General features: G+C 37.3%; 2 protein-coding genes across 3 annotated transcripts in view; one reads left to right on the top strand and one right to left on the bottom strand.

Moving 5' to 3' along the window:
* Window positions 1-27,961, bottom strand: part of c7h5orf63 (chromosome 7 C5orf63 homolog) — a 389,765-nt gene that overhangs the window by 76,797 nt on the left and 285,007 nt on the right. The window lies entirely within an intron of this gene.
* Window positions 1,393-27,838, top strand: phax (phosphorylated adaptor for RNA export). Its single transcript, XM_028805217.2, has 5 exons — window positions 1,393-1,526; window positions 8,743-9,374; window positions 18,259-18,379; window positions 25,280-25,363; window positions 26,373-27,838. Exons 1-5 carry the CDS (start codon window positions 1,446-1,448, stop codon window positions 26,640-26,642), a joined length of 1,188 nt encoding a protein of 395 aa, XP_028661050.1. The 5' UTR covers window positions 1,393-1,445; the 3' UTR covers window positions 26,643-27,838.

Here is a 27,961-nt window from a genome sequence, read left to right on the forward strand (position 1 = left end):
ATTTAGAAAACGGATGGATGTACCTACCTCCACTTTTTTCCCCCAACAATAGCTGAAATCTGACCCACACATCCACCATAGACTACTATGCACAACTGACTTCGCCATCTGTATATATATTTTTTTAACCTTGAAATCTCTTGAATCTATATTCATGGTTGTGGGGAGCCAGAGCAAATCCCAGAATCGCTATGTGCAAGTATAATGCAAACACTGTATAGCTTTTTGTTTACCCTATTAGCATAATCCATGTCACTTTATTTTATTTTACTTTGACATTAAGCCACTTTAGTATCTGTAATTTTGACTTTGATATTATGTGCCACCTTGGTAGTATTATTATTTGCACAATTGTCACTGAATTAGCATTATTGTATTATCATCTAGTGTACTGTGATTGCACTATTTGTACAATATTTGTTATTTGTGTAGTATGTGTACTTAAATGTTTGTATTTAACTTGGTAGAATTAATTCTTGGCTACTGGTACTTTAATTTCCCTTGGGATGAATAAAGTATCTATCTATCTATCTATCTAACATGGATTTGGGCACCAGACAAGATCTGTCACGCATCAACACTCACTCATACTGGACCAAGTTTGTAAATGCTAGTCAACCTAACTTATACGTCTTTGGGATGTGGGAGGTAGACCAACAAAATATATACAGTGAGAAGGTCAGGATTTGAACCGTCACCCAGAGCTAAAATACAATAGCAAAATTCACTGTGCCTTCCTCGATCTTATCTTTTTCATGCATTTATAATAATGAATCTGTATTTACTTAAACGTTTGATAATATATTCCTGTTAATTAATGGAAAATTATTTTATATATATTAATAAATTTGACGCGTACGGTATTGGGCGCCACCTGTCCTGTGTTGGCTGATTTCTGATCTATTTTGCGTCTGAGGTTACCGTCAAGCCATGACCCATTGTAGGACTAACAGATAGGTTTAAGTGAGGATGAGGGGAAAGATATAGCATTGCAAGTTTTAAAACATGTAACTCTTTCTACCAATTCACAAATCCATTTACAAATCTATTTTAAAAGTTCATAAATACAATCATTAATCTGTTAATAATTCTTCTTGGGAAAATAAAAGTTTTCAACCTTGTCATTTTAAAACCCCAATCAAAACTTTTCAATTTCCTGTAGATCATCTTTTACTTACACATTTTCGTCGCTCATTTATCTTATACAGTGCTCCCATACTAACTGGCAAGTACAATTTATCGTAATACTAAATGATTTCCAACTTAAGCATTTCTTTAAAGGTTTGCAAACGTTTTAACAGTCAAAATTGTATTTGTGGTATTTACACGATTGGCTATTGAAATCTGAAGCGATGACCCGGAAATATTTCCTCTTTCCCGCCGTACCGCAGAGAAGTCATGTTATTACTGCCTGGGTCGTATTCACGTCTTTTTACGCCGACAGAATGGAAGACTTGGAAGATGGGGAGCTCTCTGACTCTCACTCAGATTCAGAGATGAAACTCGCAACTGAAGATCAGGCGCAGGTAAACAGACAAGTTTATAAGGAGTTCGATCGCTTTTCTCTGTGGTATTGCAAAAAACAAGTTCTCTGAAATTGTAAAGTGACTTATGCGCCATCGCGGAAGATTTTGTTTGCAAATCCGTTAGTTGCACGATCTGCGTAAATGTCCCTTTTCTTTGCTGACACATACAATATTTTATACGCTTTTAACTATTACGTGTGTCAACCTTTTACGCCTTCCATGATGAATGCAATTTAAATATTGTTGCATGCATTGCTGTTATAACATCGACAGACATGAAAAGCATTCGCATGATCCATTCCTTTACGTACTGGTCAAAATATTTTGTCTTAAGACGACTGTTGTGTAAGTAAAATGCCAAGAGTTATTGAAATGTATTCTCTAAATTGACGGTTATCCTGTGGTGGCCTAGTATCGCATATCATTTTTTCATCTAGGTATACTAAGGACGCCTTAATAGTAAACTAGTAGAGGCAATTTTAGAACAGAGCGCGATCTTTTGTATGTTTAATGTCTGAAAATATTTGAAGCCCAACTTTTGCTGCGTTTGCTTGAATGAATACTTTTGATGCCCTAGGCTTTCATTTTGCAATGGATTCGTGTAAATAAATATCTTTTGACAGATATATAGCACGAAGAAACAATCATATTTTGCAATCTCAAACTCATTTTAAATGTTTTGTTCTAACAGTATAAGGCTATGCATATATTCTGGTGATTAGTAGAGTGCGACAATAGACAAGAGTAGGGGTGCCTTGTGAACTACTGAGGCATATCTGGCTAGAATTTTTCACGTGTCCAACCCCATCTCTCAGGTTATCCTTAAAGTCTACTGAACATCAAATATATCTTAAGAGCTTGCATAATAGGTATTTTCAATTTTGCTGTGTTTGCATTTAAAAATGTTTGGAATTGTAACATTTTTTTTTCCATCTTGTCAAAAAAAAAAAAAAAATCCAAACTTTAGGTATCACTGACTGGCAAGATGGTGTGAGATAATTATTGATAATTGTACAATTACAGATATTGCTTTTAAATATGAGTTGCATATATAGGTAGCTAGAGGGGTTTGGAAACGGTCTGCAAAACGTACACAAAAACTTGACTGTTTTGATATAGAGGAGGATGGTAGTTTACTTTTACCAAAAACTTTAAACCCAAATTAGAAACTATCGGCCAGTATTAAATGATTTCCGGACTTTTGTTGCCTGCTATGGTTTCTGCTCACTGGCACCCTGATCAGGATGTGTTTATTAAATGGGTTAATTGTTTTCACTTAGCCTATTTCTAGCTTGTCTCATTCTAAAGAAGCATGTAACTCTAAATTGAATTAACCAGGTTTGGTGTAGCAGGCTGGGATGATGTGTGTTGAAAGCCAAACAACCAGACTAGACTTTGGGCTTTACATAATTCAAGCTCGGAGGAATTCAAGGCAAATAATCTTCGCCCTTTTTTAATGGTAATAAGATCTTCTCTGTTTAGCTAAACTTAAAACTTTGTTGGCTATAATTTTACAGAAAATGATTAAATGCTTATTGGTTGTGTATACAACATTTATAATGAATGTTATAACTGTGCTTAGATTTGGTAATTTACCTTCATTTCACAAAACCTGAGGTGATTCTTTTTAGCCCTAAATACAATCCACAGATCTTGTAGGATTTCACTGGAAGTTTCTTTGTTGCATCATACAGCAATAACTATGGTCTTAAAAGAACTAACAAAAAATCTAGTAGATCTTTTTATTGCAAAGTACAGATTGGGAGTGAGAGAGAGAACAGAATTTTAAAAGCAAATGAACAATGAAGACCGCTAATAATAAATGGAGCAAATTTGACACCTATTTAACATTGCAAAGTTTTAGGACCTTCCTCTGAAAGTGGTGACAGAGCAAGGTCAAGGAAGAGCTCACTAGTGAGACTGCTAAAAGGGCAATGGTAAACTTAAAGGAGATTCAGGAATGTAAGGTTTAACTTGGAAAGACTGTACGTATTGTTAATTTTTCGGACAGAACAAGCTGGACCAGCTTTACTCAAATGTTAACACCCTCAAATAAACATCTGGATAGGTCTGACCATCTTGCTACCTCTTGATTGCAGCATTTCTCCAGTATATATATTTCTCCTTCTCTCTCTTTAACTTCTGTAAAGTTCTGCTTTCCCTTTGGTGACAAATAAAATCTATCTATCTATCTATTGCAGATATTAACTGTAAGAGTAGGGTAGCAAGATGGAAACAATTTTTCACAAAAAAGAAAATCACCTTTTTGTAGGACACATTCAGTCCCCAAAAACCATGTGGGACAAAATATTGTGTAGTTTGATAAGACCATGGTTGAACTCATATTTGTTGTAATACTAATTTACTAATTACTAAGGAATTTCAGCTTGCAACACAACAATGATCCATAGCACACAGCCAGTTCAACAAAGGAAAATAAAGTTATTTATTTTTCTGATGTATTTTTGAAGGTATTGATGCTCTTTTGTTTTAGCAAATGTTACTAAGATTTATGTTTAAATATTGAAACAGAATTTTGGTTTGTGAATATTGTTTTATTTTGCTGAATTTGACTCTGTTTCTCTTGTACATGATTTTTTTATACCTTCTTTTTCCTGCAGTGATTTGTTTTTATCTAATCTGATCACCAATAATTAAAACTTCAATCTGTGAATTGTGGTACTGATTTTCTTCCTTTGCTGCAGCTGGATTATTTTTTTTGTTTGATTTTCTTTACCACATGCAATATTGGCCTTGCAGATTCACTCTGGACAATATCTGCCAGATCAGACAGTATCTGACAGAATATGTAGCACAACCTCTGGTCAGTTCTTTGGCCTTGTCACACCTGAACTAGTGCAGCTGTCTGCTGGCAGAATGCCGACATGTCACAAGGGGTCTCATGTATAAAAGGTGCGTACGCACAAAAATGTTGCGTACGAACGTTTTTACGTTCAAATCATGATGTATAAAACCTAAACTTCGTGTAAAGCCATGCACATTTCCACGGTAGCTCATACCCTGCCGTATGCAAGTTCTTCGCTCTGTTTTGCAGACAGGCGGCACCAAACATCAAAGCAGTGCTACTGTTCCAGTGTGGTTTCCCTTTCTTATTTAGATCCACATCCCTGATGCGGCTTTATAAATGCACTGAAATTAACCGCATATTGTTTATTAGTTTAATGCATCTGATTGTAATTAACCTGTAACAATATAATGGTCCATAGAATGGTCAAACTGTTCTAAATACCATAGGTGCTTTAGTGTTGTTACTCTCACTGCACCTCCTTCTTCTCCTTTCAGCTGCTCCCATTAGGGGTTGCCACAGCGGATCATCTTTTTCCATATTACTCTCACTGTACCACTTGGAGTATTTATCCCACTGTATCCGAGTGTGGAATCACAGCTGTACAGCAACTGATCGGAAAGAGAATTATCGTTATACAGCGTCAAGCACATGCTGCCTCAGACATGCTGTCTATTGAACTGCTCTCATACGTTAAACGCTTCTGAGCCTTTCCTTGTGGTTCAGAAACAGTTTCATCTCAAGAACTATAAACGCACTCAATCAGTCCATCAAGTGCTCCTTGTAGAACTGTTTGTACTTGCAAGTACAATTACCTCACTGTAAACTTGCGGTACAGTTATAATATTGCATAACCTGAGCCACTTTATAAAGCGATTATTTACATATGATGACGATATCATTTTTAAGATGAAATGCAGCAAAATATGTTTATTATGTTATACAGATAAAACTTTTAACTTAATTTAAATCTATATTTGTTAATAAATAAGCATGTGAGGACACGGTGTCTCAGTGCTAGCAAGGAGCTGGCGCTCTGTTCACGGATTGTTCCTGCTTCGCGCTGTATTATTGCTGGGACTGGCGTGACATTGGATGGATAGAATAATTTAACATGTACTATGAAGATATTTCAATGTTCCTTAAAAGTTTTGAAGAATCGGCATTCTAAGCTTACAGATGGCTTAACGTCTATTACAGAGCTGATTGTGTGGCGATTGGGTATTTGGAGAAAAAAGTAATGACAGGAATTGGGGGTTAGTACGTTTGAAAGAGACAGTACTGCTGTAATAAAGTATTTCATCGAAGGTCGTACATGGCGCAGCAAGCATCTTGCGTGAGTTATGATCAATCACTGTGACACCGTGTTCCCATGTTTAATAACATGCTTTAATTCCTAGCATCATGAAAATGATATCAAATATACATCTCAGTATTTTAATTATTCAGAGAGCTGTAATAACACGAATGTAATGTATTCTGTGTCCTGTTGGAGGAAGAAAAAGCCCATTTAAGAAGCACGTAGTGATTCACACACATAGCACATAGAAGATCAAATACAAAACAAAGCATTTAATGTGCTACTTTAGTTATGATGGGATTTGAGAAACTAGTAAATTAAACGATTTTAAGATGAAGTTTATGATGTTTTACTTTAATGACAAAATAAACTATGTGATTAAAGTGGAAAGTTACAGATTAAAGTTGACATTTCGTGCTTTTTTTCCCCCTGTGTGCCTATTTTTTTTACTCTGTACCCTAATAAGCTTTCATATGACACTCAGATAGTGGGCTACGACTCACCTTTTCACGACGACTTTGATATCTGACAACTTTTTGTTTTTTATTACGGGCACTCTGTAACTTTGTGAACTTGAGCTTTCGAGTTTCTCTGACACTCTGTCACTCAATCAACTTCCTTTTGTTGTTTATACCACTGTTTAAACCAATAAGTAGTACATTTTTCTTTGCCTGCACTTGGTATTCGCTGAAATTCTTCTATTTCCCCCCGTGCCTTTGCCTTTTCACAGAAGGCTGAGCTTAAGAGCTATTTATATTGATTTGCATATTCAAAGAGGCATAATTCTGGGAGGAGTTGGGGTGGGACAGCAGGCACGTGCATTACTTTTCACGCTGACCGGGATTTATGTAGTGAAAGAACGTGGAAGTTGGCGTTCACACAGATTTGTGCATCTGGACTTTTTTGTGCATAAGCACATTTCCGCTTTTGTCCGTATGCCATGTTATAGTGTGAATTCTTCGCACGGCGTTATGCATGAGGCCCCAGGTCACTTTAGATGAGTCAGAATGCAGCAGTACATCTGGTGTTCAAATAACTGAGACAGGCACATGTAACTACTCTCTGTAGATCATTGCACTGGCTTTGTGTAGCAGTACATATTAAGTTCATAAACTTGATGGTTGCCTACGAAGTAGTCAGCAAGTCTGCATATATAATGCAGATATATATATAGTGTGTGTGTGTGTGTGTGTGTGTATTATGAGAGAGAAACAGTTCTGTGTTCCTTCTCGACCACTCAAGTCTGCTATTGAACAACGTAAGGAGCTGCCCCCTCCATCTGAACCACTAACTCTCCCTCACTGTGTTTAAGAAGCATTTGAAGACTCTTGTTTGAATTTCTGTCTAACTGATATTACCTGCTAGGTTTTGTAATCTTAGAATTGTAACTAGGTTGTATTTAGTTTTCTGGGCTCTTGTGATGATCAATTTTGTAATCTTGTCCTGTTACATTTGCTTTCAAGTCAGTCCCCAGAATGATGTTTACTTAGTTATATTGTTCTCCTTTGTAAGTCGCAAATATATGTGAATGTATTGGTAAAAATGCTGCAAAAAGACACTAATTTCCTGACCTATATAGCCTTCCGTTTAATTTCAGGGATCATATCATCGAGCTTGGGACTTGAAGATTATATGTACTACAAAGTGCAGTCATAAGGGATCACAGGGAAAGTAACTAAGTAAATTGTTTGTAATGATTATTTTGTCATACCAATTTTCAGTTATGTCATGTAATTGTCCAGACAAAAACAGGCAGTTAATCTAAACTGTTTCTTGACATGCTTAAAGAGGAGTTTATACAGGAGATCCCATACCATTTGGCTGATTATCAACATTTTTGCAGAAAAAGAGTAGCATAAAATACAAAAATAAAATATTGGCGTTTATTAAGTTGGTTTGCTGCAGAAACAAAGAGTTACATGCAAAAAAAAAAAAAAAAAAAAGCCAATGTAAAGTGATTTCTCTGTTTCTTCATTTAAAAAATATGGTTTATTGCATTATTTGTTGCACAGTTCATAAAATGTCAGCTTGTGAGCGCACAAGTGGTCAAATGCAAGTAAACTACTTAAACTAAATGCAACTTTTTACGTCCTGTAAAAAGGCAACAGATCAGGCCTTCGGTAATTGCATTGTTTTACTATAATTATTAACTCTTTGAGGGCTGAATATTTTTTCAGGCAGCTGGCAGGAACACACAGCAGAGCAGCTGCCAGCCACCTGAGTTGTCTTCATGCAGGCACGGAGCTAAAGGCGGATCTGGCGAGAGAGCAAAGCAAATGCGCAAAGCAAAATACTCTGTAGAAAACGTTTTGCGTATTATTGCTGAATCGGACTGTGACTTATTGCACTCCAAATTTGAGGCAAGAGATCTGGAGATCAAAAACGAAAGAGATGTAGTAACATCAGCTGATCGGTCCCCAGCAGATTGAAGTGCTAAGTGCATCCATTTTGCAGGAGGACACTAATATATGTCGTTGTAAGTCGACACCTGCCTCGAAAGAGTTAATACACTTTAAAGTAAAACTAATTTTCTTTCAGTGTGAAATGGGTATTGGCCCATGTTTTTAATGCTGCAAAATCTTAAGTAATTTTATTTATTGCAGATTTCTCTGATATTCCATATAGTTTATCAAATATCACATAGAGAGTTGAACAGTGGCGCAGTGGAAGTAAAAAGACAAAGGTTCGCATTCCGTGTCCGCCCTGTGTGGATGTTGCATGTTCTCTTATCAAATATCACATAGAGAGTTGCACAGTGGCTCAGTGGAAGTAAAAAGACAAAGGTTCGCATTCCGTGTCCGCCCTGTGTGGATGTTGCATGTTCTCTCCGTTTTTGCATGGGTTTCCACCCACTGTCTAAAGACATGCAGATTAGGTGGATTGACAGTCCTAAATTGCCCCTATTGTGTGGTTGGTGTGTGTGTGTGTGTACGCCCTGCCCAGGTTTTTTTCCAGCTTTGTGCTCGATGCTAGCTGAGATAGGCTCCATCAACCCTGAAAATCACAGAGTTTGGATTAAGATCTTGTATACATCATGAACCTTATTATGGACATTTTGGTCAAAGGAGATAACTAAAGCATAACTTTATTTTTTGTTCCTGCCTTTTTAGAAACCACACCCTCCTGCCTTTGATACCCAGTTTTTCCAAAAGAGAAGTGAACCTCAGCCACCTGTGGCCTCTGTCACCCATTATCGTAGTGCAGCTGGGATGGACTCTAGTGACAATAGTGATACGGACTCGGATGAAGAAAAAGTTCTGTGGAAAAGAAAGAGACAGAAATGTTCAAACACCCCAGCCCAGCCAGTGGCTTTTTCCTTTCCACCTGCTACCCAAAAGTCCCCAGGACACAAAGTGAACAACATCTGGGGTGCAGTGGTTCAAGAGCAGAATCAGGAAGCTGTTGCTGCTGAGCTGGATTTTCTTGGAATGGAAGGAGAAATTAGCATGAGCTGTCGGCAGTCTGAGACTTACAATTATGTTCTTGCAAGAAAGCTGATGGAAAAGGAAAGACGGGAACAAGCAGGCGAGGAGATGGCTAAGCTGGATGAAGAACTGGAGGAGTATATGCAGGATGGAAAAACAGATGGTAAAACTGAACAAGAAAATGGTACCGGGCATCTTAAGAGAAAACGGCCTGTAAAGGACAGGTTGGGTAAATTACAAGAAATGGACTACAAAGGTCGTTGTGAGATCACAGAAGATGACGATGAAGAAAAGGTCATAGATGAAATTACTTACCGGTAAAATTCATTTATACTTTTGATTTGGATGCATCATTATTTTTTATATCTTATTTCACAGTGCACACCATCAAAAGACCTATATTCTGACAAATATAACACGTTACTATTTTTTAATACATGATTTAGACTTTCAGTTTAATATACCCCACACTATTTTATTACTTAAAGCCTAACAAATATTCATAAAAGTAATCCATTTTATATTTCACCTTTTAAGCATTATTTTTTAGTGTTCATTTGAATATCCAAATTAAAATATTGTCAAATGACTTTAAAATAAATATTTTTGTATGCTGTAAGACCTTGCATACCTTGGTCATATCACATATGGCCGAATGGTGGCTCTGTAGCTAAGGATCTGTGCTAGTATCTGGAAAGTTGCTGGTTCAAATCCCTTTAATGCCAGACGGGATCCTACTCTATTGTGCCCATGTGCAAGGACCTTAACCTGAAAATTGCTCTAGTGGCAGTGTACTATGGCTGACTCTGTGCTGTGACCCAACTAAGGTCATACAAAAAGACAATTTCTCCCCAAGGATTAACCAAGTACGAGGGGCATTCAAATATAAACCGGAATTTATGAGCTACACTTTATGAATTGAATACAATGAAACAACTTACACCACGGGTGTTACACTCTAGTCCTGGTGGGCCGCAGTTGCTGTAGGTTTTCATTCTAACCATCTTCTTCATTCGTGACCAGTTTTTGTTGCTAATTAAATACATTTGCCTTAATTTTAAATGACGTGACTCAGGCCCCTTAGTTGTTTGTTTTCCTTAATTAGCAGTCAAACAATAATGTGACATAAAACAAGCTGCCACGTGACCAGCTCACTTGTGCCCATCACACAATATCTGATATTAAAGAAAGGTGAAGGTCTCAGTAAGGTTGATCTGTTAAGGTCACCAAAATTTTTGACAGTGCTCTTAGAAAAAACATAAAATCAACAGTTTTTGAAATGTCTGCTGTGGCAGAATGAAACCAGCAGCAAGCCATGGAATTAAATAACGGGTTTAATTAACAACAAGAATTAGCTTCTCATTAAGAAATTGGTTGGAATATGAAGCCCCAATTTAAACTGGTTATCTGTCGACTCATTTCACGTCTCATTTTTGTTTGGCATTCATTTAATGAAGAAAAGAATCAATTCAGAGGACTGAATCCTTAAAAACAGGGCTATTAAAATGAAGGAAAAAGAATTTAATTAGCAGTGAAAACTGATCACTGATTAGGAAAAGGGTTAGAATGAAAACCTGCGGCCCCCCAGGCCTGGGGCCTCATGTATAAACAGTGCGTATGCACAAAAATGTTGCGTACAAATGTTTCCACACTCAAATTAGTAGCTCCAACCCTGGCGTATGCAAGTTCTCTGCTCGGTTTTGCAAACTGGCGGCACCAGCGTCAAAGCAGTGCTACTGTTCCTGTGTGGTTACCCTTTCTTTTTTAGATCCACATCCCTGACGTGGCTTTATCATATATACTGAAACTAACTGCATATTGTTTATTAGTTTAAGGCATCTGATTGTAATTAACCTGTAACAGTATAATGATCCAGGGAATAGCCAAATACCATAGCAGCTTTAGCGCTGTTACTCTCCCTGCACTTTTTTTTTTTTTTTTACTTCTTTCAGCTGCTTCCGTTAGGGGTTGCCATAGTGGATCATCTTTTTCAATATTACTCTCACTGCACCATTCAGAGTATTTATATCACTGTATCTGAGTGGGGAATCACAGATCTACAGCAGCTGATTGGAAAGAGAATTATCGGTATACAGCATCAAGCACATGCTGCCTCAGCCATGTTGCCTATTTGAACTGCTCTCACATGGCAAAAGCTTCAAAGCCTTTCCTGGACGGACCTCACGGTTCAGAAACGGGTTCATCCCAAGAACTATAAGCGCACTCAATCAGTCCATCAAGTGCTCCTTGTGGAACTGTTTGTACTTAAAAGTACAATTACCTCACTGTAAACTTGCACTACAGTTATAATATTGCACAACCTGAGCCACTTTATAAAGCGCGTATTTACATATGATGACAATATCATTTTTAAGATGAAATGCAGCAAAATGTTTATTATATTATACAGATAAAACTTTATTTAAATGAAGTTAATCTATATTGTTAATAATTAAACATGTGAGGATACAGTGTTGCAGCACTAGCGAGGAGCTGGTGCTCCTTTCACGGATTGTTCCTGCCTCATGCTGACACTGGAAGGATAGATGGATAGAATAATTAAATGCGTACTACGAAGATATTTCAATGTTCCGTAAAAGTTTTAAATAATCGGTGTTCTAAGCTTACAGATGGCTTAACGTCTATTACAGAGCTGATTGTGTGGCGATTGGGTATTTGGAGAAAGAAAAGTAAGGACAGGAATTTGGGGTTAGTACGTTTGAAAGAGACAGTACTGCTACAATAAAGTATTTCATTGAAGGTCGCGCATGGCGTAGCAAGCATCTTGCGTGAGACATGAACAATCACTGCGTCACCGTGTTCCCATGTTTAATAACATGCTTTAACTCCTATCATCATGAAAATTATATCACGCATACATCTCAGCATTTTAATTATTCAGAGAGCTGTAATATCACGAATGTAATGTATTCTGTGTCCTGTCGGAGGAAGAGAAAGCCCGGAAGCACGTAGTGATTCACACATAGCACATAGAAGATCAAATACAAAACAAAGCATTTAACGTGCTACTTTAGTTACGATGGGATTTGAGAAACTAGTAAATTAAACGATTTTAAGATGACGTTTAAGATATTCTACTTTAATGACAAAATAAACTACATGATTAAAGTGGAAATTTCGAGATTACAGTTGACTTTTCGTGCTTTCCCCCCCACACTGTGTCCTTTTTTTTTTTTTTTTTTTTTTTCTCCTTCTTCTCTGTACCCTAATAAGCTTTCATATGACATTCAGACAGTGTGCTGCAACTTGCCTTTTCACGGTGACTTTGATATGTGACAACTTCTTTTTTTTATTTGGGGCACTGTGCGACTTTGTGAACTTGAGCTTTCGAGTTTCTCCGACATGCTATGTCACTCGATCAACTTCCTTTTGTTGTTTATACCATTGTTTAAACCAACAAATAGTATGTTTTTCCTTGCCTCCACTTGGTATTCGCTGAAATTCTTCTATTTTCCCTTGTGTTTTTGCCATTGTCTTTTCACAGAAGGCTGGGCTTAAGGGCTATTTATATTGATTTGCATACTCAAAGAGGCATAGTTCTGGGAGGAGACGAGGCGGGACAACTGGCGCGTGCATGTGCGTTACTTTTCATGCTGACCGGGATTTATGTAGCGGAAGAACGTGGAAGTTGGAGTTTGCACAGATTTATGCATCTGGATTTGTTTGTGCGTACGAACATTTATGCTTTTGTGCTTACGTCATGTTAGTGTGAATTCTACACACAGCGTTATACATGAGGCCCCTGGAGTTCGACACCCCTGATTTACACACTACATTTCTATGTAGTCTTCTTCCAATGCAATACACTTGTTCCAGTGCTCAGTAAGCTTAATCCCAGATGAGTAGAAGTCTTTTGACTGCATGTTGTCCCATTCCTTCCCTCCTAAAAATTCCTTAACCAGACCGATGAGATGATAGTTCCTCTCTGCATGACTTGCACCAATCATTCACTGTAGACCGAGAGAGACCCTCATCCCCAAACTAATTTTTAAGTTTTGAAGAAATCTGAGATGGAATGACACCTTCATTTGTCAAAAAATTATATAATAATTGGCTGCGTAACACTACTGTGCACCTCCAGCTCCGACAAGTTGTTTATAACTGACAGGAAGGGGGCGGCGGGGTAGAACAGCTGGCATTACTAACAACAAGTTCAAACATGCATGTGTTTGTCCAGTGAGTCATGTCTACCTTGCACTCTTTATAAGAACAGAGCATGAAAATTCCTCTTTATAACTGAACACCCTTCGTAAGTCATAAATAATGTGTCAAAACCGTTATAATTGATAGCAAAATGTTCCGAATATATCTTGTTCATTTCAGTTTGTTTCTTTGATTGTTTTTTTAAGGAGTTTAAGTTGTTAATGCAAAATCTCATTATGCTATTGGCCTTTTGTGTATATACAGTCAGGTCCATACTTATTTGGACAGTGACACAATTTTCATAATTTTGATTTTGTACGCCACAACAATGGATTTGAAATACAGCAAGCATTACATGATTGAAGTGTAGACTTTCAGCTTTAATTGAAGGGGTTTACCAGAAATGTCATATGAGCTGTTACAGTGGGGCAAAAAGTATTTAGTTAGCCACCAATTGTGCAAGTTCTCCCACTTAAAAAGATGAGAGAGGCCTGTAATTTTCATCATAGGTATACCTCAACTATGAGAGACAAAATGAGAAAAAAAAAATCCAGAAAAATCACATTGTCTGATTTTTTGAAGAATTTATTTGCAAATTATGGTGGAAAAAAAAGTATTTGGTCAATAACAAAAGTTCATCTCAATACTTTGTTATATACCCTTTGTTGGCAATGACAGAGGTCAAACGTTTTCTGTAAGTCTTCACAAGGTTTTCACACACTGTTGCTGGTATTTTGGCCCATTCCTCCATGCAGATCTCCTCTAGAGCAGTGATGTTTTGGGGCTGTCGCTGGGCAACACGGACTTTCAACTCCTCAACCCCATAGAAAATCTTTGGAGGATCTGGAGACTGGCTAGGCCACTCCAGGACCTTGAAATGCTTCTTACAAATCCACTCCTTCGTTACCCGGGCGGTGTGTTTGGGATCATTGTCATGCTGAAAGACCCAGCCACGTTTCATCTTCAATGCCCTTGCTGATGGAAGGAGGTTTTCACTCAAAATCTGACAATACATGGCCCCATTCATTTTTTCCTTTACACGGATCAGTTGTCCTGGTCCCTTTGCAGAAAAACAGCCCCAAACCCTGATGTTTCCACCCCCATGCTTTACAGTAGGTATGGTGTTCTTTGGATGCAACTCAGCATTCTTTCTCCTCCAAACACGACGAGTAGAGTTTTTACCAAAAAGTTCTATTTTGGTTTCATCTGACCATATGACATTCTCCCAATCCTCTTCTGGATCATCCAAATGCTCTCTAGCAAACTTCAGACGGGCCTGCATATGTACTGGCTTAAGCAGGGGGACACGTCTGGCACTGCAGGATTTGAGTCCCTGGCGGCGTAGTGTGTTACTGATGGTAGCCTTTGGTCCCAGCTCTCTGCAGGTCATTCAATAGGTCCCCCCGTGTGGTTCTGGGATTTTTGCTCACCGTTCTTGTGATCATTTTGACCCCACGGGGTGAGATCTTGCGTGGAGCCCCAGATCGAGGGAGATTATCAGTGGTCTTGTATGTCTTCCATTTTCTAATAATTGCTCCCACATTTGATTTCTTCACACCAAGCTGCTTACCTATTGCAGATTCAGTCTTCCCAGCCTGGTGCAGGTCTACAATTTTGTTTCTGGTGTTCTTTGACAGCTTTTTGGTCTTGGCCATAGTGGAGTTTGGAGTGTGACTGTTTGAGGTTGTGGACAGGTGTCTTTTATATTGATAACGAGTTCAAACAGGTGCCATTAATACAGGTAACGAGTGGAGGACAGAGGAGCCTCTTACAGAAGAAGTTACAGGTCTGTGAGAGCCAGAAATCTTGCTTGTTTGTAGGTGACCAAATACTTATTTTCCACCATAATTTGCAAATAAATTCTTTAAAATCAGACAATGTGATTTTCTGGATTTTTTTTCCTCATTTTGTCTCTCATAGTTGAGGTATACCTATGATGAAAATTACAGGCCGCGCTCATCTTTTTAAGTGGGAGAACTTGCACAATTGGTGGCTGACTAAATACGTTTTTGCCCCACTGTATATGGACATTTGACTGACAGGCTGTTCCACAACCAAGTGGGAGCAGTTCCCTCATTATTTCATTAACTATTAAGCAGGTAAAAGGTCTGGAATTAGTTCCAAGTGTGGAATTTGCATTTGGAAGCTGTCACTGTGAGCTGTCCATATGAGATCTAAACCGATGTCCATGCAAGTAAAAACAGTCTTTCATTAGGCTGAGAAAACAAAACAAACCCTTTAGAGTGATACATTTTTAAAAAGAAGGAACACACTGGTGAACTCGGCAACACCAGAATTCTGTCCTTGGTGCAGAAGAACCCCTTAACAAAATTTACACAAATCAAGTACACACTCTGGGAGGTAGACCTATCATTGCCAAAGTCTACAATCAAGAGAAGACTTCGCAAAAGTAAAGACAGAGGGTCTGCCACAAGGTGCAAACACTGGTGGAACTTAAACATAGGAAGGACAGATTAGAATTTGCAAGAAAACAATTTTTAAAAGCCTGTCCAGTTCTGGAACAATTTTCTTTAGACAAAGGAAACTAAGACCAGTATGTACCAGAATGATGGAAAGAGATGTGAATGGAGAAGGGAGGAAATGGCTCATAATCTGATGAATACCATACCATTTTTGAAACATGGCGAAGGCAGTTTTATGACATGATCTTGTATGGCTGTGAATGGAAGTCGGTCAATGATGTTTATTGATGATATGACTGCTGGCAGAAGTAGCAGGATGATTTCTGATGTGTATAGGGCTATACTATCTGCTCAGATTCAGCCAAATGCTGCAAAACTGTTATGCAGCTTCACAGTATAGAGGGACAATGAGCCAAAACGCACTGTAAAAGCAAGCCAAGTGTTTTTCAAGGCAAAGTGGAATATTTTTCAATGGCTAAGTCAATCAAATGACCGCAGCCTAATTGGACATGGATTTCACTTGCTGAAGAAAAAACTAATGGCTGAAAGTCCAGTGAACAAGCAGCAACTGAAGACCGCTGCAGTAAAGGCCTGGCAAAGTATGACTAGGGTGGAAAGTCAGCACTTTTAGATGACCATGGGTTCCAGACTTCAGGCAGTCATTGACTGGAAAGGACTTTCAACAACAAAAACAACAACATTTATTTATATAGCACATTTTCATACAAATAATGTAGCTCAAGGTGCTTTACATGATGAAGAAAGAGGGGAAAAAAGACAAAATATGAATTAAAATAAGAGAACACTAATTAACATAGAATAAAAGTAAGGTCAGATGGCCAGGGAGGACAGAAAAAACAAAAAAACTCCAGATGGCTGGAGAATAAATAAAATCTGCATGGGTTCCAGGTCACGAAACCACCCAGCACCCTCTAGGCATTCTACCTAACATAAATGACATCAATCAGTCCTCATTGTATTCTGGGTTCTCATGGAAGGACTTGATGATGATGGTCATGTGGACTTCTGGTCTTTAATCCATTAATGTAGGGACATCACGGTGCTTTGATCGGGTGGTGGTGGCACAGATCGCCAGCACAGAAAACAGGAAAAAGAACAGAAGACAGATTCAACCAAATATTGACAATGATCATTATATTTATGATTGTTTTGTCCAAATACTTTTGAGCCCCTGTAAATAGGGTGACAATGTATAAAAATGTCTATTTTCCAAACAGCTCATACAATATTTGAGTTAAACTCCTTGAATTCAAGCTGAAAGTCTTTACGTGAATTCGCTTCCGATACCAGCTTTCAAAAGTAAGTACAAATATGGAAATGAAACTGAAGCAAATAATGGATAATTACCCACTGAACATCCTCCCAATCACTAACTTGGTTGCACACTGGCAAGTCCACCAGTTATCTTCTTCAAGTTGATTTTGCAGTCTTAAAATTGTCACATAGGTAGTCTACTCCGTACATTTTCTTAATTGTTCTGAAATAAGGATTGGGTTTATGTACACCTTACACTGTCTGTTGTATTTAACCTCAAAATGCAATAGGCCAAACCTGAAGGTTTGATCCTTTAAACAGTTACATGCTGTCTATTTTAACCTATGTAATCTATATCTATAATCTATATTTTTTAAATCTTAATACTGTTTTCTATAAGAAACAGTACACAAATTTAAAGGGAGCAACGAAACACAGTTACTAGTCATTAAAAATAAAAACTAATATTAAATTATCCTATGCATGAGTGTTTGCAGATCATTACTGAATATTAGGATCTGGAATTTCCATTGAACCCTGAGATAAAATAATGATTAGTTTCTTGGGTTCACAGTATGATACTATATTTTTAGTCTTTCTCTCAGGTGGAAGATGAATTCTGGTTTATTAAGTTTGACTTGATGGTATGTAATGTTATTTTCTGTGCTGTAAAAGTTAGTCTTGATCATATGGATTGTTATCCTCTTCAAATAAAATCAGTAGAATAAAACAAAAATAAAAAAGATAATATTTTTATTACATAAAAAGAAAATCAGAATATTAAGTACTGCAGTTCAGTTCTTCAGTATGTTGCAATTTATTGCTCCTTATTTATTTCCAGAATGTAAAATCATATCTTACACTGGATAAGGAAAAGACATTGACAAAATTAAAATATATATATTTTAAAAATTATTTTCCGATATTTAAGCAATTTTCATAGCAACTCATTTGTGACACATAACACATTAATATGTACATCTAAATTTACCTGTGGATCTTTCTTTGTGAGATCAGCCTTTGTCTGTAGTAGAATTGTCAACCAGTAAATAAGGTCAGAATGTTTTGCATGTTTCATATTCACATTACTGGATGGTCATTACCTCGTTTTTATTGCATTTTTTTATGTACTACCAGCAGCCTAACATTTTAAAATATTGTCAGTCTATCATGAAAATAATAATAATGCCATTAATTGTTTTTGAATATAGTGGATTGTTTTTTTAAATGAATTAATCGTTTTTAGAGATTTTGCTATAATAACAATCCATACTGGTTTTGGTCACATTTAAACATACTGTTTATTGATGGTGTATTAATTTTATTAATCTGTTTATAGGTTAAGGGAACCTAAAAAGGAGCTCATTGAGAGAGTAGTAAAAACCATTGGAAAAAAGAAAGCAATTGAATTATTAATGGAAACTACAGAAATAGAGCAGAATGGTGGAATTTACACATTGGTAAGTGGTATAGGTTGTTTCAATCGTTACTCTTACTGTCTACTGACTTTTTAAAATATCTATTTCTATATCTAATTTCATATTAGTTGTGCAGAGCAAACAATCAGACATTTTAATATAATGTATTTCATATGTGGCTGTTTTTGCTTTGACAAAATCATTAATCAAAGCTAGTTCCAACTTATAGGTAAACTCTGTTTTCAGTTAGTTTGCTTTTTTTCTTTTACTGTAGTCAGACATATCTATCAGAGCCAGCAGAATTTGGTCATTTGAATGACTTATGCTGGGAAGAAGAATCTCACCTCAAATCAGGCTGAAGCTATTGCTCTGTTTTATTTTTCAATATAATCCCTTTGAAGATGATGATAAATGCTTAAACAAAATTGTGAGCTTTCTTACGTTATCTAGAATAATCTAATATATATAGCAGAATATGCATATTTTTGTCTGGTTGCGAACCCACACCATTGAACCTTTCATCTCTGCCAAATTTAGCAGTTTCCCTGTTTATATAGAGGAAGAGTATAAGCTTTAAGTCAAAAATGTAGTCGGTGCCCCTAACCCAGGCATGCAAATTAATACCAAACTTTGCACAGATTTGCCATTTATAAATGGGAACACCAAAAGATATGTTTTGTTATGAAACTTGGTGCCCCCACCCTGAACAAAGCCAATTTATCCCTACTATTTCTTTATTATGACAGCACAACAAAGTTATGATTGGAAGTTACTCTTTGTGCCCAAAAACATGACATAATTTGGCACACTGCAGGAAAAAGTGCAAACTTGTAAAACAAGTGCATGCAAGCTCAGTTAATAAGCTACATATATTTTCCTTATTTATTGTGGCTCCAGTAGATGCTGGTCGGCAGAGCAGTGTTTTGTTCGCTTTCCCTGACCTCAAATTCCATAAGGTAGCAACAAAAGCAAGACCATGGCACATCATTTCCTTCACCCCTCGATATCCATCACAATATTTTGTCTATACAACATTCATATATTACTTACAGAATATATTACTTGTGATCTCAGGATATTACTTGTGGCCATAAAATCTTGTTTCCACAAGATTAAAAAGACGCTGCTTTTTGGAACTTCAGGCGCTCCATATAAGATAGCCTTAAGAAGAAAAAAAAATGCTTACTTCTGTGGTATAGTGGGTCCGCGGCTTCTGGAAAAAAAAAAAAAAAAAAAAAAAAGTCTGTTTTTAAATCGGTATAGCCATGCCGCTCTCCGTGGGCGTGATTGCACGACCGCGGGGAGTTAATGAGGTGATCGGAGCGAGTCGCATCTGCATGTGTGAGTGCAATCGTTCTTGTTTGCTTCATTGGCTTCCTGCAGCGTGTAATTAAGGCGCTGCGCCCACGGAGGCACCCGTCGGTGTGTATATATATAGATGGATGTATACAAGAGTGGGGTGGATAAATCGGAGAGAGAAATCATGGAGGATGTAAGGGAAGGAGAAAGGTTGATGGAGAGAGAAAAGCGAATGCGGTAAAAGGTCAGAAAACAGCAGTCAGGTGGTGACGATCCGGGCACCTGGAAGGTGGAGATGCCATGAGCTGGGGCCCCGTGAAGGAGCGTTATGCTGATGCGCTCTGGGGGCTGAATGTATGAGTGAGTGGGGTGAGCAGGAGAGGTGCCCTCCCGAAGGATCTGAGGAGCGACTGCAGGTGCGCGAAGGATTGAGGGAGGAGAGTTGACCTTGGTGGTCTGGCAGTGACCTCCTGATGGAGGCCAAGACGGAGGTTAACTGAAGGAGCTCGTGGTTGTTGGTTCTCCAGCAGCAGAAGGTGCAATGGGAAGAGTGCTGGAGAGTAAGGAGAGACTGCGTTTTAATTACTGCATATATTAATCTTGTGTTTTACGGATTTATTTATTGTTGGTTTTTATTCTCACTGGACCCTTGTTTTATGGATTTATTTATGGAACTTTGGACACTGTACTTTGTTTTGATTGTTTTAATAAAAGCACTTTTTCACCTTTGAATGTATCCCCTGGCTTTATGTGAGATTTGTCCCCATTTGTCAGCTCATCTCGGTGACATTACTGACGGTGTTGGGTTCAGGACTCCCATACGGACGTTGGGAGCCTGAAGAGAACACGCATCGTCACACTTCAACATGTTTCTTTTAAATTTAAAGGTGAAATCTTGAAAGCAGAGATTTCTTTAGATACAGTTTTCACATACAACCTTGGTGAAAGTGCACATTTAGTTTCCATGTCTCAAAAGTGAGTGGGAAGCATGGGAACAACCTTCTAAATGAGCAGTGGAAAATGCGGTATTTTGCATTTATTTTTGAATGTAATATGCCACTCTATTGGCTGTGTCTTAGCAATGCTGAACTAAAACCTAAGTTGACAACACACCTGATTGGTTTTTTTTTTTTTTTTTTTTTTTTTGAATTTGTAGTTGTTTAGTCTTTGTATTGGGGTAAAATTAAGTGTCCCTAAGTGAAATGTATTTAATTTATACCTCTGCAAATTATAAGAGGATTATGTGCCTTTACAGATAATTCTTTGTTAAAGATCTAAATATAAGTGTGTTCAAGAAAGACCAATGAAAATAATTTGTGATTGAATGTTTGTAACATTTAGGAGCTTGTCCAGACTGAATGTTCATGTGCAGCTGACTGGAGGTTGAAAACAACTGTTGTAGAGCTATATTAGTATTTATACAAAGTGCACTTGTTTAAATTGCATATACAGTAATCCCTCCTCCATCGCGGGGGTTGCGTTCCAGAGCCACCCGCAAAATAAGAAAATCCGCGAAGTAGAAACCATATATTTATATGGTTATTTTTATATTGTCATGCTTGGGTCACAGATTTGCGCAGAAACATAGGAGGTTGTAGAGAGATAGGAACGTTATTCAAACATTGCAAACAAACATTTGTCTCTTTTTCAAAAGTTTAAACTGTGCTCCATGACAAGACAGAGATGACAGTTCTGTCTCACAATTAAAAGAATGCAAACATATCTTCCTCTTCAAAGGAGCAAATAAATCAATAGGGCTGTTTGCTTTTAAGTATGCGAAGCACCACGGCACAAAGCTGTTGAAGGCGGCAGCTCACACCCCCTCCTTCAGGAGCAGAGAGAGACAGATAAAAAAATCAATACGTGCCCTTTGAGCTTTTAAGTATGCGAAGCACTGTGCAGCATACTTAAAAGCTGCACACAGAAGGTAGCAACGTGAAGATAATCTTTCAACATTTTTAGACGAGCGTCCGTATCGTCTAGGTGTGCGAACAGCCCCCCTGCTCACACCCCCTACGTCAGGATCACAGATAGTCAGCGCAAGAGAGAGAGAAAGAAAAGTAAGTTGGGTAGCTTCTCAGCCATCTGCCAATAGCGTCCCTTGTATGAAATCAACTGGGCAAACCAACTGAGGAAGCATGTACCAGAAATTAAAAGACCCATTGTCCTCAGAAACCCGCGAAGCAGCGAAAAATCCGCGATATATATTTAAATATGCTTACATATAAAATCCGCGATGGAGTGAAGCCGCGAAGGGCGAAGCGCGATATAGCGAGGGATTACTGTATTGTATCGGAGGCAATATTGCAACACATTGTAGTACAAGAGTAGCCTCTTGTTAAGGTAAACCAACAGGCATTAATTGAATCATTGGTGCTATACAGTAATCCCTCGCTATATCGCGCTTCGCCTTTCGCGGCTTCACTCCATCGCGGATTTTATATGTTAGCATATTTAAATATATATCGCGGATTTTTCGCTGCTTCGCGGGTTTCTGCGGACAATGGGTCTTTTAATTTCTGGTACATGCTTCCTCAGTTGGTTTGCCCAGTTGATTTCATACAAGGGACGCTATTGGCAGATGGCTGAGAAGCTACCCAACTTACTTTTCTTTCTCTCTCTCTTGCGCTGACTATCTGTGATCCTGATGTAGGGGGTGTGATATGAGCAGGGGGGCTGTTCGCACACCTAGACGATACGGACGCTTGTCTAAAAATGCTGAAAGATTATCTTCACGTTGCTACCTTCTGTGTGCAGCTTTTAAGTATGCTGCACGGTGCTTCGCATACTTAAAAGCTCAAAGGGCACGTATTGATTTTTTTTATCTGTCTCTCTCTCTCTCTGTCTCTCTGCTCCTGACGAGGGGGTGTGAGCTGCCGCCTTCAACAGCTTTCTGCCGCGGTGCTTCGCATACTTACAAGCCAAACAGCCCTATTGAATTGTTTGCTCCTTTGAAGAGGAAGATATGTTTGCATTCTTTTAATTGTGAGACTGAACTGTCATCTCTGTCTTGTCATGGAGCACAGTTTAAACTTTTGAAAAAGAGACAAATGTTTGTTTGCAGTGTTTGAATAACGTTCCTGTCTCTCTACAACCTCCTGTGTTTCTGCGCAAATCTGTGACCCAAGCATGACAATATAAAAATAACCATATAAACATATGGTTTCTACTTCGCGGATTTTCTTATTTCACGGGTGGCTCTGGAACGCAACCCCCGCGATGGAGGAGGGATTACTGTAGTGTGAATCTATTACAGTACTAACAATTTATATTTCTTACAGCCTGTAAAAGCTTAATTAAGTGGTGGTACAGTTTCCTCTACTAATATTGACAAGTAAAAGCAAAATGGGCTCAGTTTTTATTTTTAAAAGTTTTTGTTAATCTTCATCAGTCATTTATAAAAAAAATCTAACCTTTAACTAAAGTAAAATAATTTAATTGAAAAATTCTTATAAATATTTTTCCCAAATATTTATGGAAAAATTATTCCTAATCCCAGAAGGTCATATGACTAAAATCTAACTGAAGTATATTCCAATTAATATTTTTAAGGTCATTGTGAGTCGGTAGAAACACTTGAATGACTTCTTGTTTCACCAGTATATAAATATAAAGTGACACACAGACCAAATTCCGTTACTCTTCCATTCCAATGTGATAGATCTTAAAACACAATAATGATGTTCGTCAAACAGTTGTTGAGCTGCCCAAATCAGGAAATGCCTACTAAAAATAACAAAACAATTGAAAAAATGACCATTTCCAATAGTGGGACAATAAGTTTTAAAGCAAGTATAGATTTTTGAGAGTTAGCCTGGAAGAGGATGTACTGTATGTCTATACTGCCCCTTCAACAGGGTTGCCAGAAACACGCCTCTGTTGTCATCAAACAAAAAAATCAAGTGCCAACAGTTTGCCAAACATTGGATCTTTCAATGTGATCAATTTTTATGCTCGGATGAGACAGAAATTGAGCTTTTTAGCAACAAACACTAGAGGTGGCTTTGGCATAAAGGGAGAAACTGGCATGCAGAAAAGTACCACTTGCCTATTATGAAGCGTGGTATTGGATCCTTTATGTTGTTTGGCTGCTTTTCTGCCAAAGACCCTGGTCAAAATTGTTAGGATATATTGCATCATGGACTCCCAAGTATCAGTTGATATTGATTTAAAACCTGACTGCCTCTGCCAGAAAGATTAAATTGGACTGTGGTTCAACCTTCCTGCAGAACAATGAATTGAAGCACAACTCAAAATCAACACAAAAATGGTTCAAAGACCACAAAATCAAGGCTTTGTCATGGCTGTCCCGTTCCCCTAACCCAAACCCAATTGTACACCTGTGAGATAAGCTGTAGAGAACACTAGTACAAACATGGACCTAAGAATGTGAAGCATCTAAATAGATTCTGTATAGAGCAATGGTTTCAAATCCCTTGAAATGTGTTCTCTGGCCTCATTAAACCATATTATAGGAGAAGACTCCGAGCTGTCACCTTAGCAGAGAGGAACTACACAAAGTGTTAAGGGATGCCAATAATTGTGGCAGACATATATTAAAGAAAAAATGTGTTTTATGATAAAACTAGAGGGCTTTGCCCCCTGCTTGCATCGCTTGCCAACCCCCGTCCTGCGCTACGCACCAGCCACTTCGTGTCTCTGCCGCTCATGTATGTGGATTTTACTTTCACCAAACAACAAATCTTTTAATTCTCACGGATACACCTCTTCTTTGGGAAGAAACACTACTTTTTCCTGATGGCAACACAAATTAGATGATCTACAAGTCTCCGACATAAAGTTTAAATCCGAACAATATATTCGATCTCTTTTAGCTGTTCCGTTATTTCACCGAGTAATAATTTCTGTTTGCACTACTGCGATCTTTACTATCATTTTTTTGAGACTTTCGAATTTTAGTACTTTCGTTATATCTAACCTGCTCTGCATGTGTATTGCGCCAACATTTTTGAACCTCTTTATGATGTTCTACTTTGTCATCTACTCTTTGTCATTTATTTCCGGCCCCGGGCATGGTTAAATCTCTTGGTACAAAGTCTCGTCTCGCGGGACTTGAAAGTATCTCTCTGAAAAAGTCTCGTCTCGTCCCAGGATTTTTTTAATATAATAGATATTTTTTTCCTTTCAATTCTTTTATTTAAATTAAAGGTTAGATTTTTTTGGTCAATACTTTGAAAGAAAGTTGTCAGGCTATACGGGAAGTTGTCAGGCTATACCATTGAATTCATTAACAGGGTGAATGCTGAAAGATGGCAGAAAGGAAAAAATTGCAAACCCACTATACGTGACCCTTCCTCCAAAAAGAAATAGTTTAATCGCACACTCGCACTTTTTAGTATTGTTGAACTACTATGTTGGCTGATAAAGTGTCTCTTTTCACTTTATTATTTTATAAATTGCATATTCTATAATGTTTAACAGTGTTATGTCTACAATGATAGGAAAAATGTGACTTTTGAATTTTGGCAGTTTTGATATTCTTGGGCAAAAATGACATGGTTAAACTATCCTGAATTTTAACATGAATTAGTAATTATTCAGACTTGTGTACCTTACAATATGTTTATTTGACTATAACAAATATGATATATTGATTCAAGTGTTTTTTTTCCTTTCATTCAGGATGGTAGCAGGAGGAGGACACCTGGGGGTGTGTATCTAAACTTGTTGAAAAACACTCCAAGCATATCCCATAAACAGATTAAAGTAAGCATCGTTTTTTTCTCCAGTGTTATAGTTCACTCTTTTTCTTTGTCTCTCTGTATAATCTGTTAACTGTAATGCCCTTTGATGTGATGATTTACTATAGAAAGGCATGTTGTAAGACTTCTTTTTTTCTTTGAGTAAAAATCTCCATTAGTGCAGATTAGACATAATTTCAAGTGTCAAATTTTAAGTGACATAGCCAAAGATCTTAATATTCATTTCAATGTGGTATTTCAGTTTTAATTTTTTAATTCATTTGCAAAAAGTACTATAATCCTGTTTTTCAGTTTGTCATTCTTGGGTATTTGTCATTTGATGGTGGGCAAAAGTGAATTGAAACAATTTTAGCATAAGGCTTCATCATAACAAAACATAAAGTGAATGGGTCTGAATCCTTTCTGAAGTCACTGCAAATACCCAAAGAATACTCCTGTCTTAAATCTTTTTTTTTTTTTTATGCTTACATAGTAGTTTGCTATGCAGTTCTTCCAAGGCAGAATTGATGGTTCCTATGATACTAGTCCTGTCAAAGCTGTTACGTACAGTGCATGGCATCATAACAAACCTTAACAGATCTCAGTACTTAATGTGTGCATTTAATTGACACTTTATAAGCAAAGATTCTGCTGAATGTCTTGTTTATGTCATCATGGTAGCACTGGGTGTAATGCAGTAAACCAGCTCTGAACAGTGTGCTAGTCCACTACAAGTCCTATCCACTCACTCACAATTGCAATTTAGAGTTACCAGTTAACCTAATGTGCACTGTGTCCTTAATATTTTTCCTTGTTTATCACAAGAACATTTCAGTTTTCATTTCAAAAGGTTAGTTATAGCAATGCATGTGTAAAGCTACATAAGTGCAGCACTAATTGTTGAGAGCTAAAATACAAATTCTGCATACTGTATCTGCTTTGTGCAATGTGAAACAAGCTTTAAAAATTCTTTTTGCTTCTGGCAACCCAATATTTAGATGATTTATGTTTTAATAAATTGTGTATCTTTTCAGGAAATATTCATTGATGAAACTCAGAAAGAATATGCAAACAAAAAAGCTGCCAAGAAGCGGCGACGCCAGGTACTAGGGAAGAAAATGAAACAGGCTATTAAGACCCTCAACCTGCAGGAACATGATGATGCTTCAAGAGAGACTTTTGCCAGTGACACTAATGAAGCGCTCGCTTCTTTAGAAGATTCTCATGAAGGTCACACAGAGACTGCAATAGATACAGAAGATGCTGTAGACATGTATAATTCAAATGACTTAGAAATCTTTTAACAGGAAATGACTTTCAAAAGAAATATTCAGATAACAATCATCACTTCTTTGCAAACAAAAATGGTGAACACTTTGTAATCCAAATATAGAAATAGCTTTTTACGTGCTTCCCAAATGTCTTAAACTCCAGGCCTCTAAATCCAACATATGTTACATTCTGTTTATACATTGTTTTGTATATCACATTGAATACATTGAGAGCAATGTTGTTTTAATTTTGTTATTAAAAAGGTGTACAGATAAATAAGTGATAAAGAATTAACAGTCACAAATGAGCACTTGCACTCATTTCTGTCCAATACCATGATGCACTATTGTAAATAGAAAAGTGAATTCCTTTAATGCAATGCTCTGTTAACAAGGCTAAAATGTCAGTAACATTTATGTGTTTACTGTGTTATGCAGGGCTGACTTAAAATCTCCAGGCTTAAATAACAAGAGATATGTTGTATTGCTTACCTAAAACGGAACTAATTGAGTTTTGGAATATTCAGAATATCTCATTTTATGTGGTCAGAATTGTTCAACACTGTACTTGAAAACTAATTTGAAAAAAGGAAAGCAAATTGAGGAACATTGACTATTCAATTCCACGTAGATATCTGGATGTGTGAGTGTGTTTGACATGAGTTATAAACAAACTTTTTTTCCACAAATTCTACCAAAACAAATGTGTATTAAGTGTGTTGCTCAGCTTATTTCACCAAACAGCACTTTTTGTCTTTTATTTCTTTGAAGGTAAATATTCTTTGTGGGCAAAGGAAACAATTGCATTCATGTTATTGTATCCTTTACTAAAATTAATGTGTTTACAGCAATTCATTCAGATTTGTCTTCATTATGTAAATTTTTTTTAGCTTTTGACTGCTTGTGAAGGTAATTAAGCTCTTCCAATGTCAATTAAGCAAAATAAATTTTATTACCACCATTAAGTGCAGCAGACCAATGCAAAGTCAGTGTGTCTCTGTTTTATGCTCTAAAATGATACTGATCAAAATTTTAATAGCCTGGGAGAAAGCGTTCTTAAATCTGTTAATCTTAAGTCTTGGGTTGGATGGTGAAATGTAGAATTTTCAACAATACAATTCTCAGAAATGACGAATCCAGAGGTTTCAAAGTAAGGATCACAATTTACTAGTAATAGAATTTCACTGTACTCTGCACATGTGACAATAAACTTAAGCTTTGAGTAAATATTTTACTTATCTTAATGTTTTATCTTTTCTTTAGTTCTTTGAGTATTTATTATTAATGAAATGTTGCCTATGGTATGCTAAACTAGCAATTATGATGATTATTCCAAAATAATTGTGTTTTGT

This window comes from Erpetoichthys calabaricus, chromosome 7 (assembly GCF_900747795.2).
Source record: "Erpetoichthys calabaricus chromosome 7, fErpCal1.3, whole genome shotgun sequence".
Classification (NCBI taxonomy): domain Eukaryota; kingdom Metazoa; phylum Chordata; class Cladistia; order Polypteriformes; family Polypteridae; genus Erpetoichthys; species Erpetoichthys calabaricus.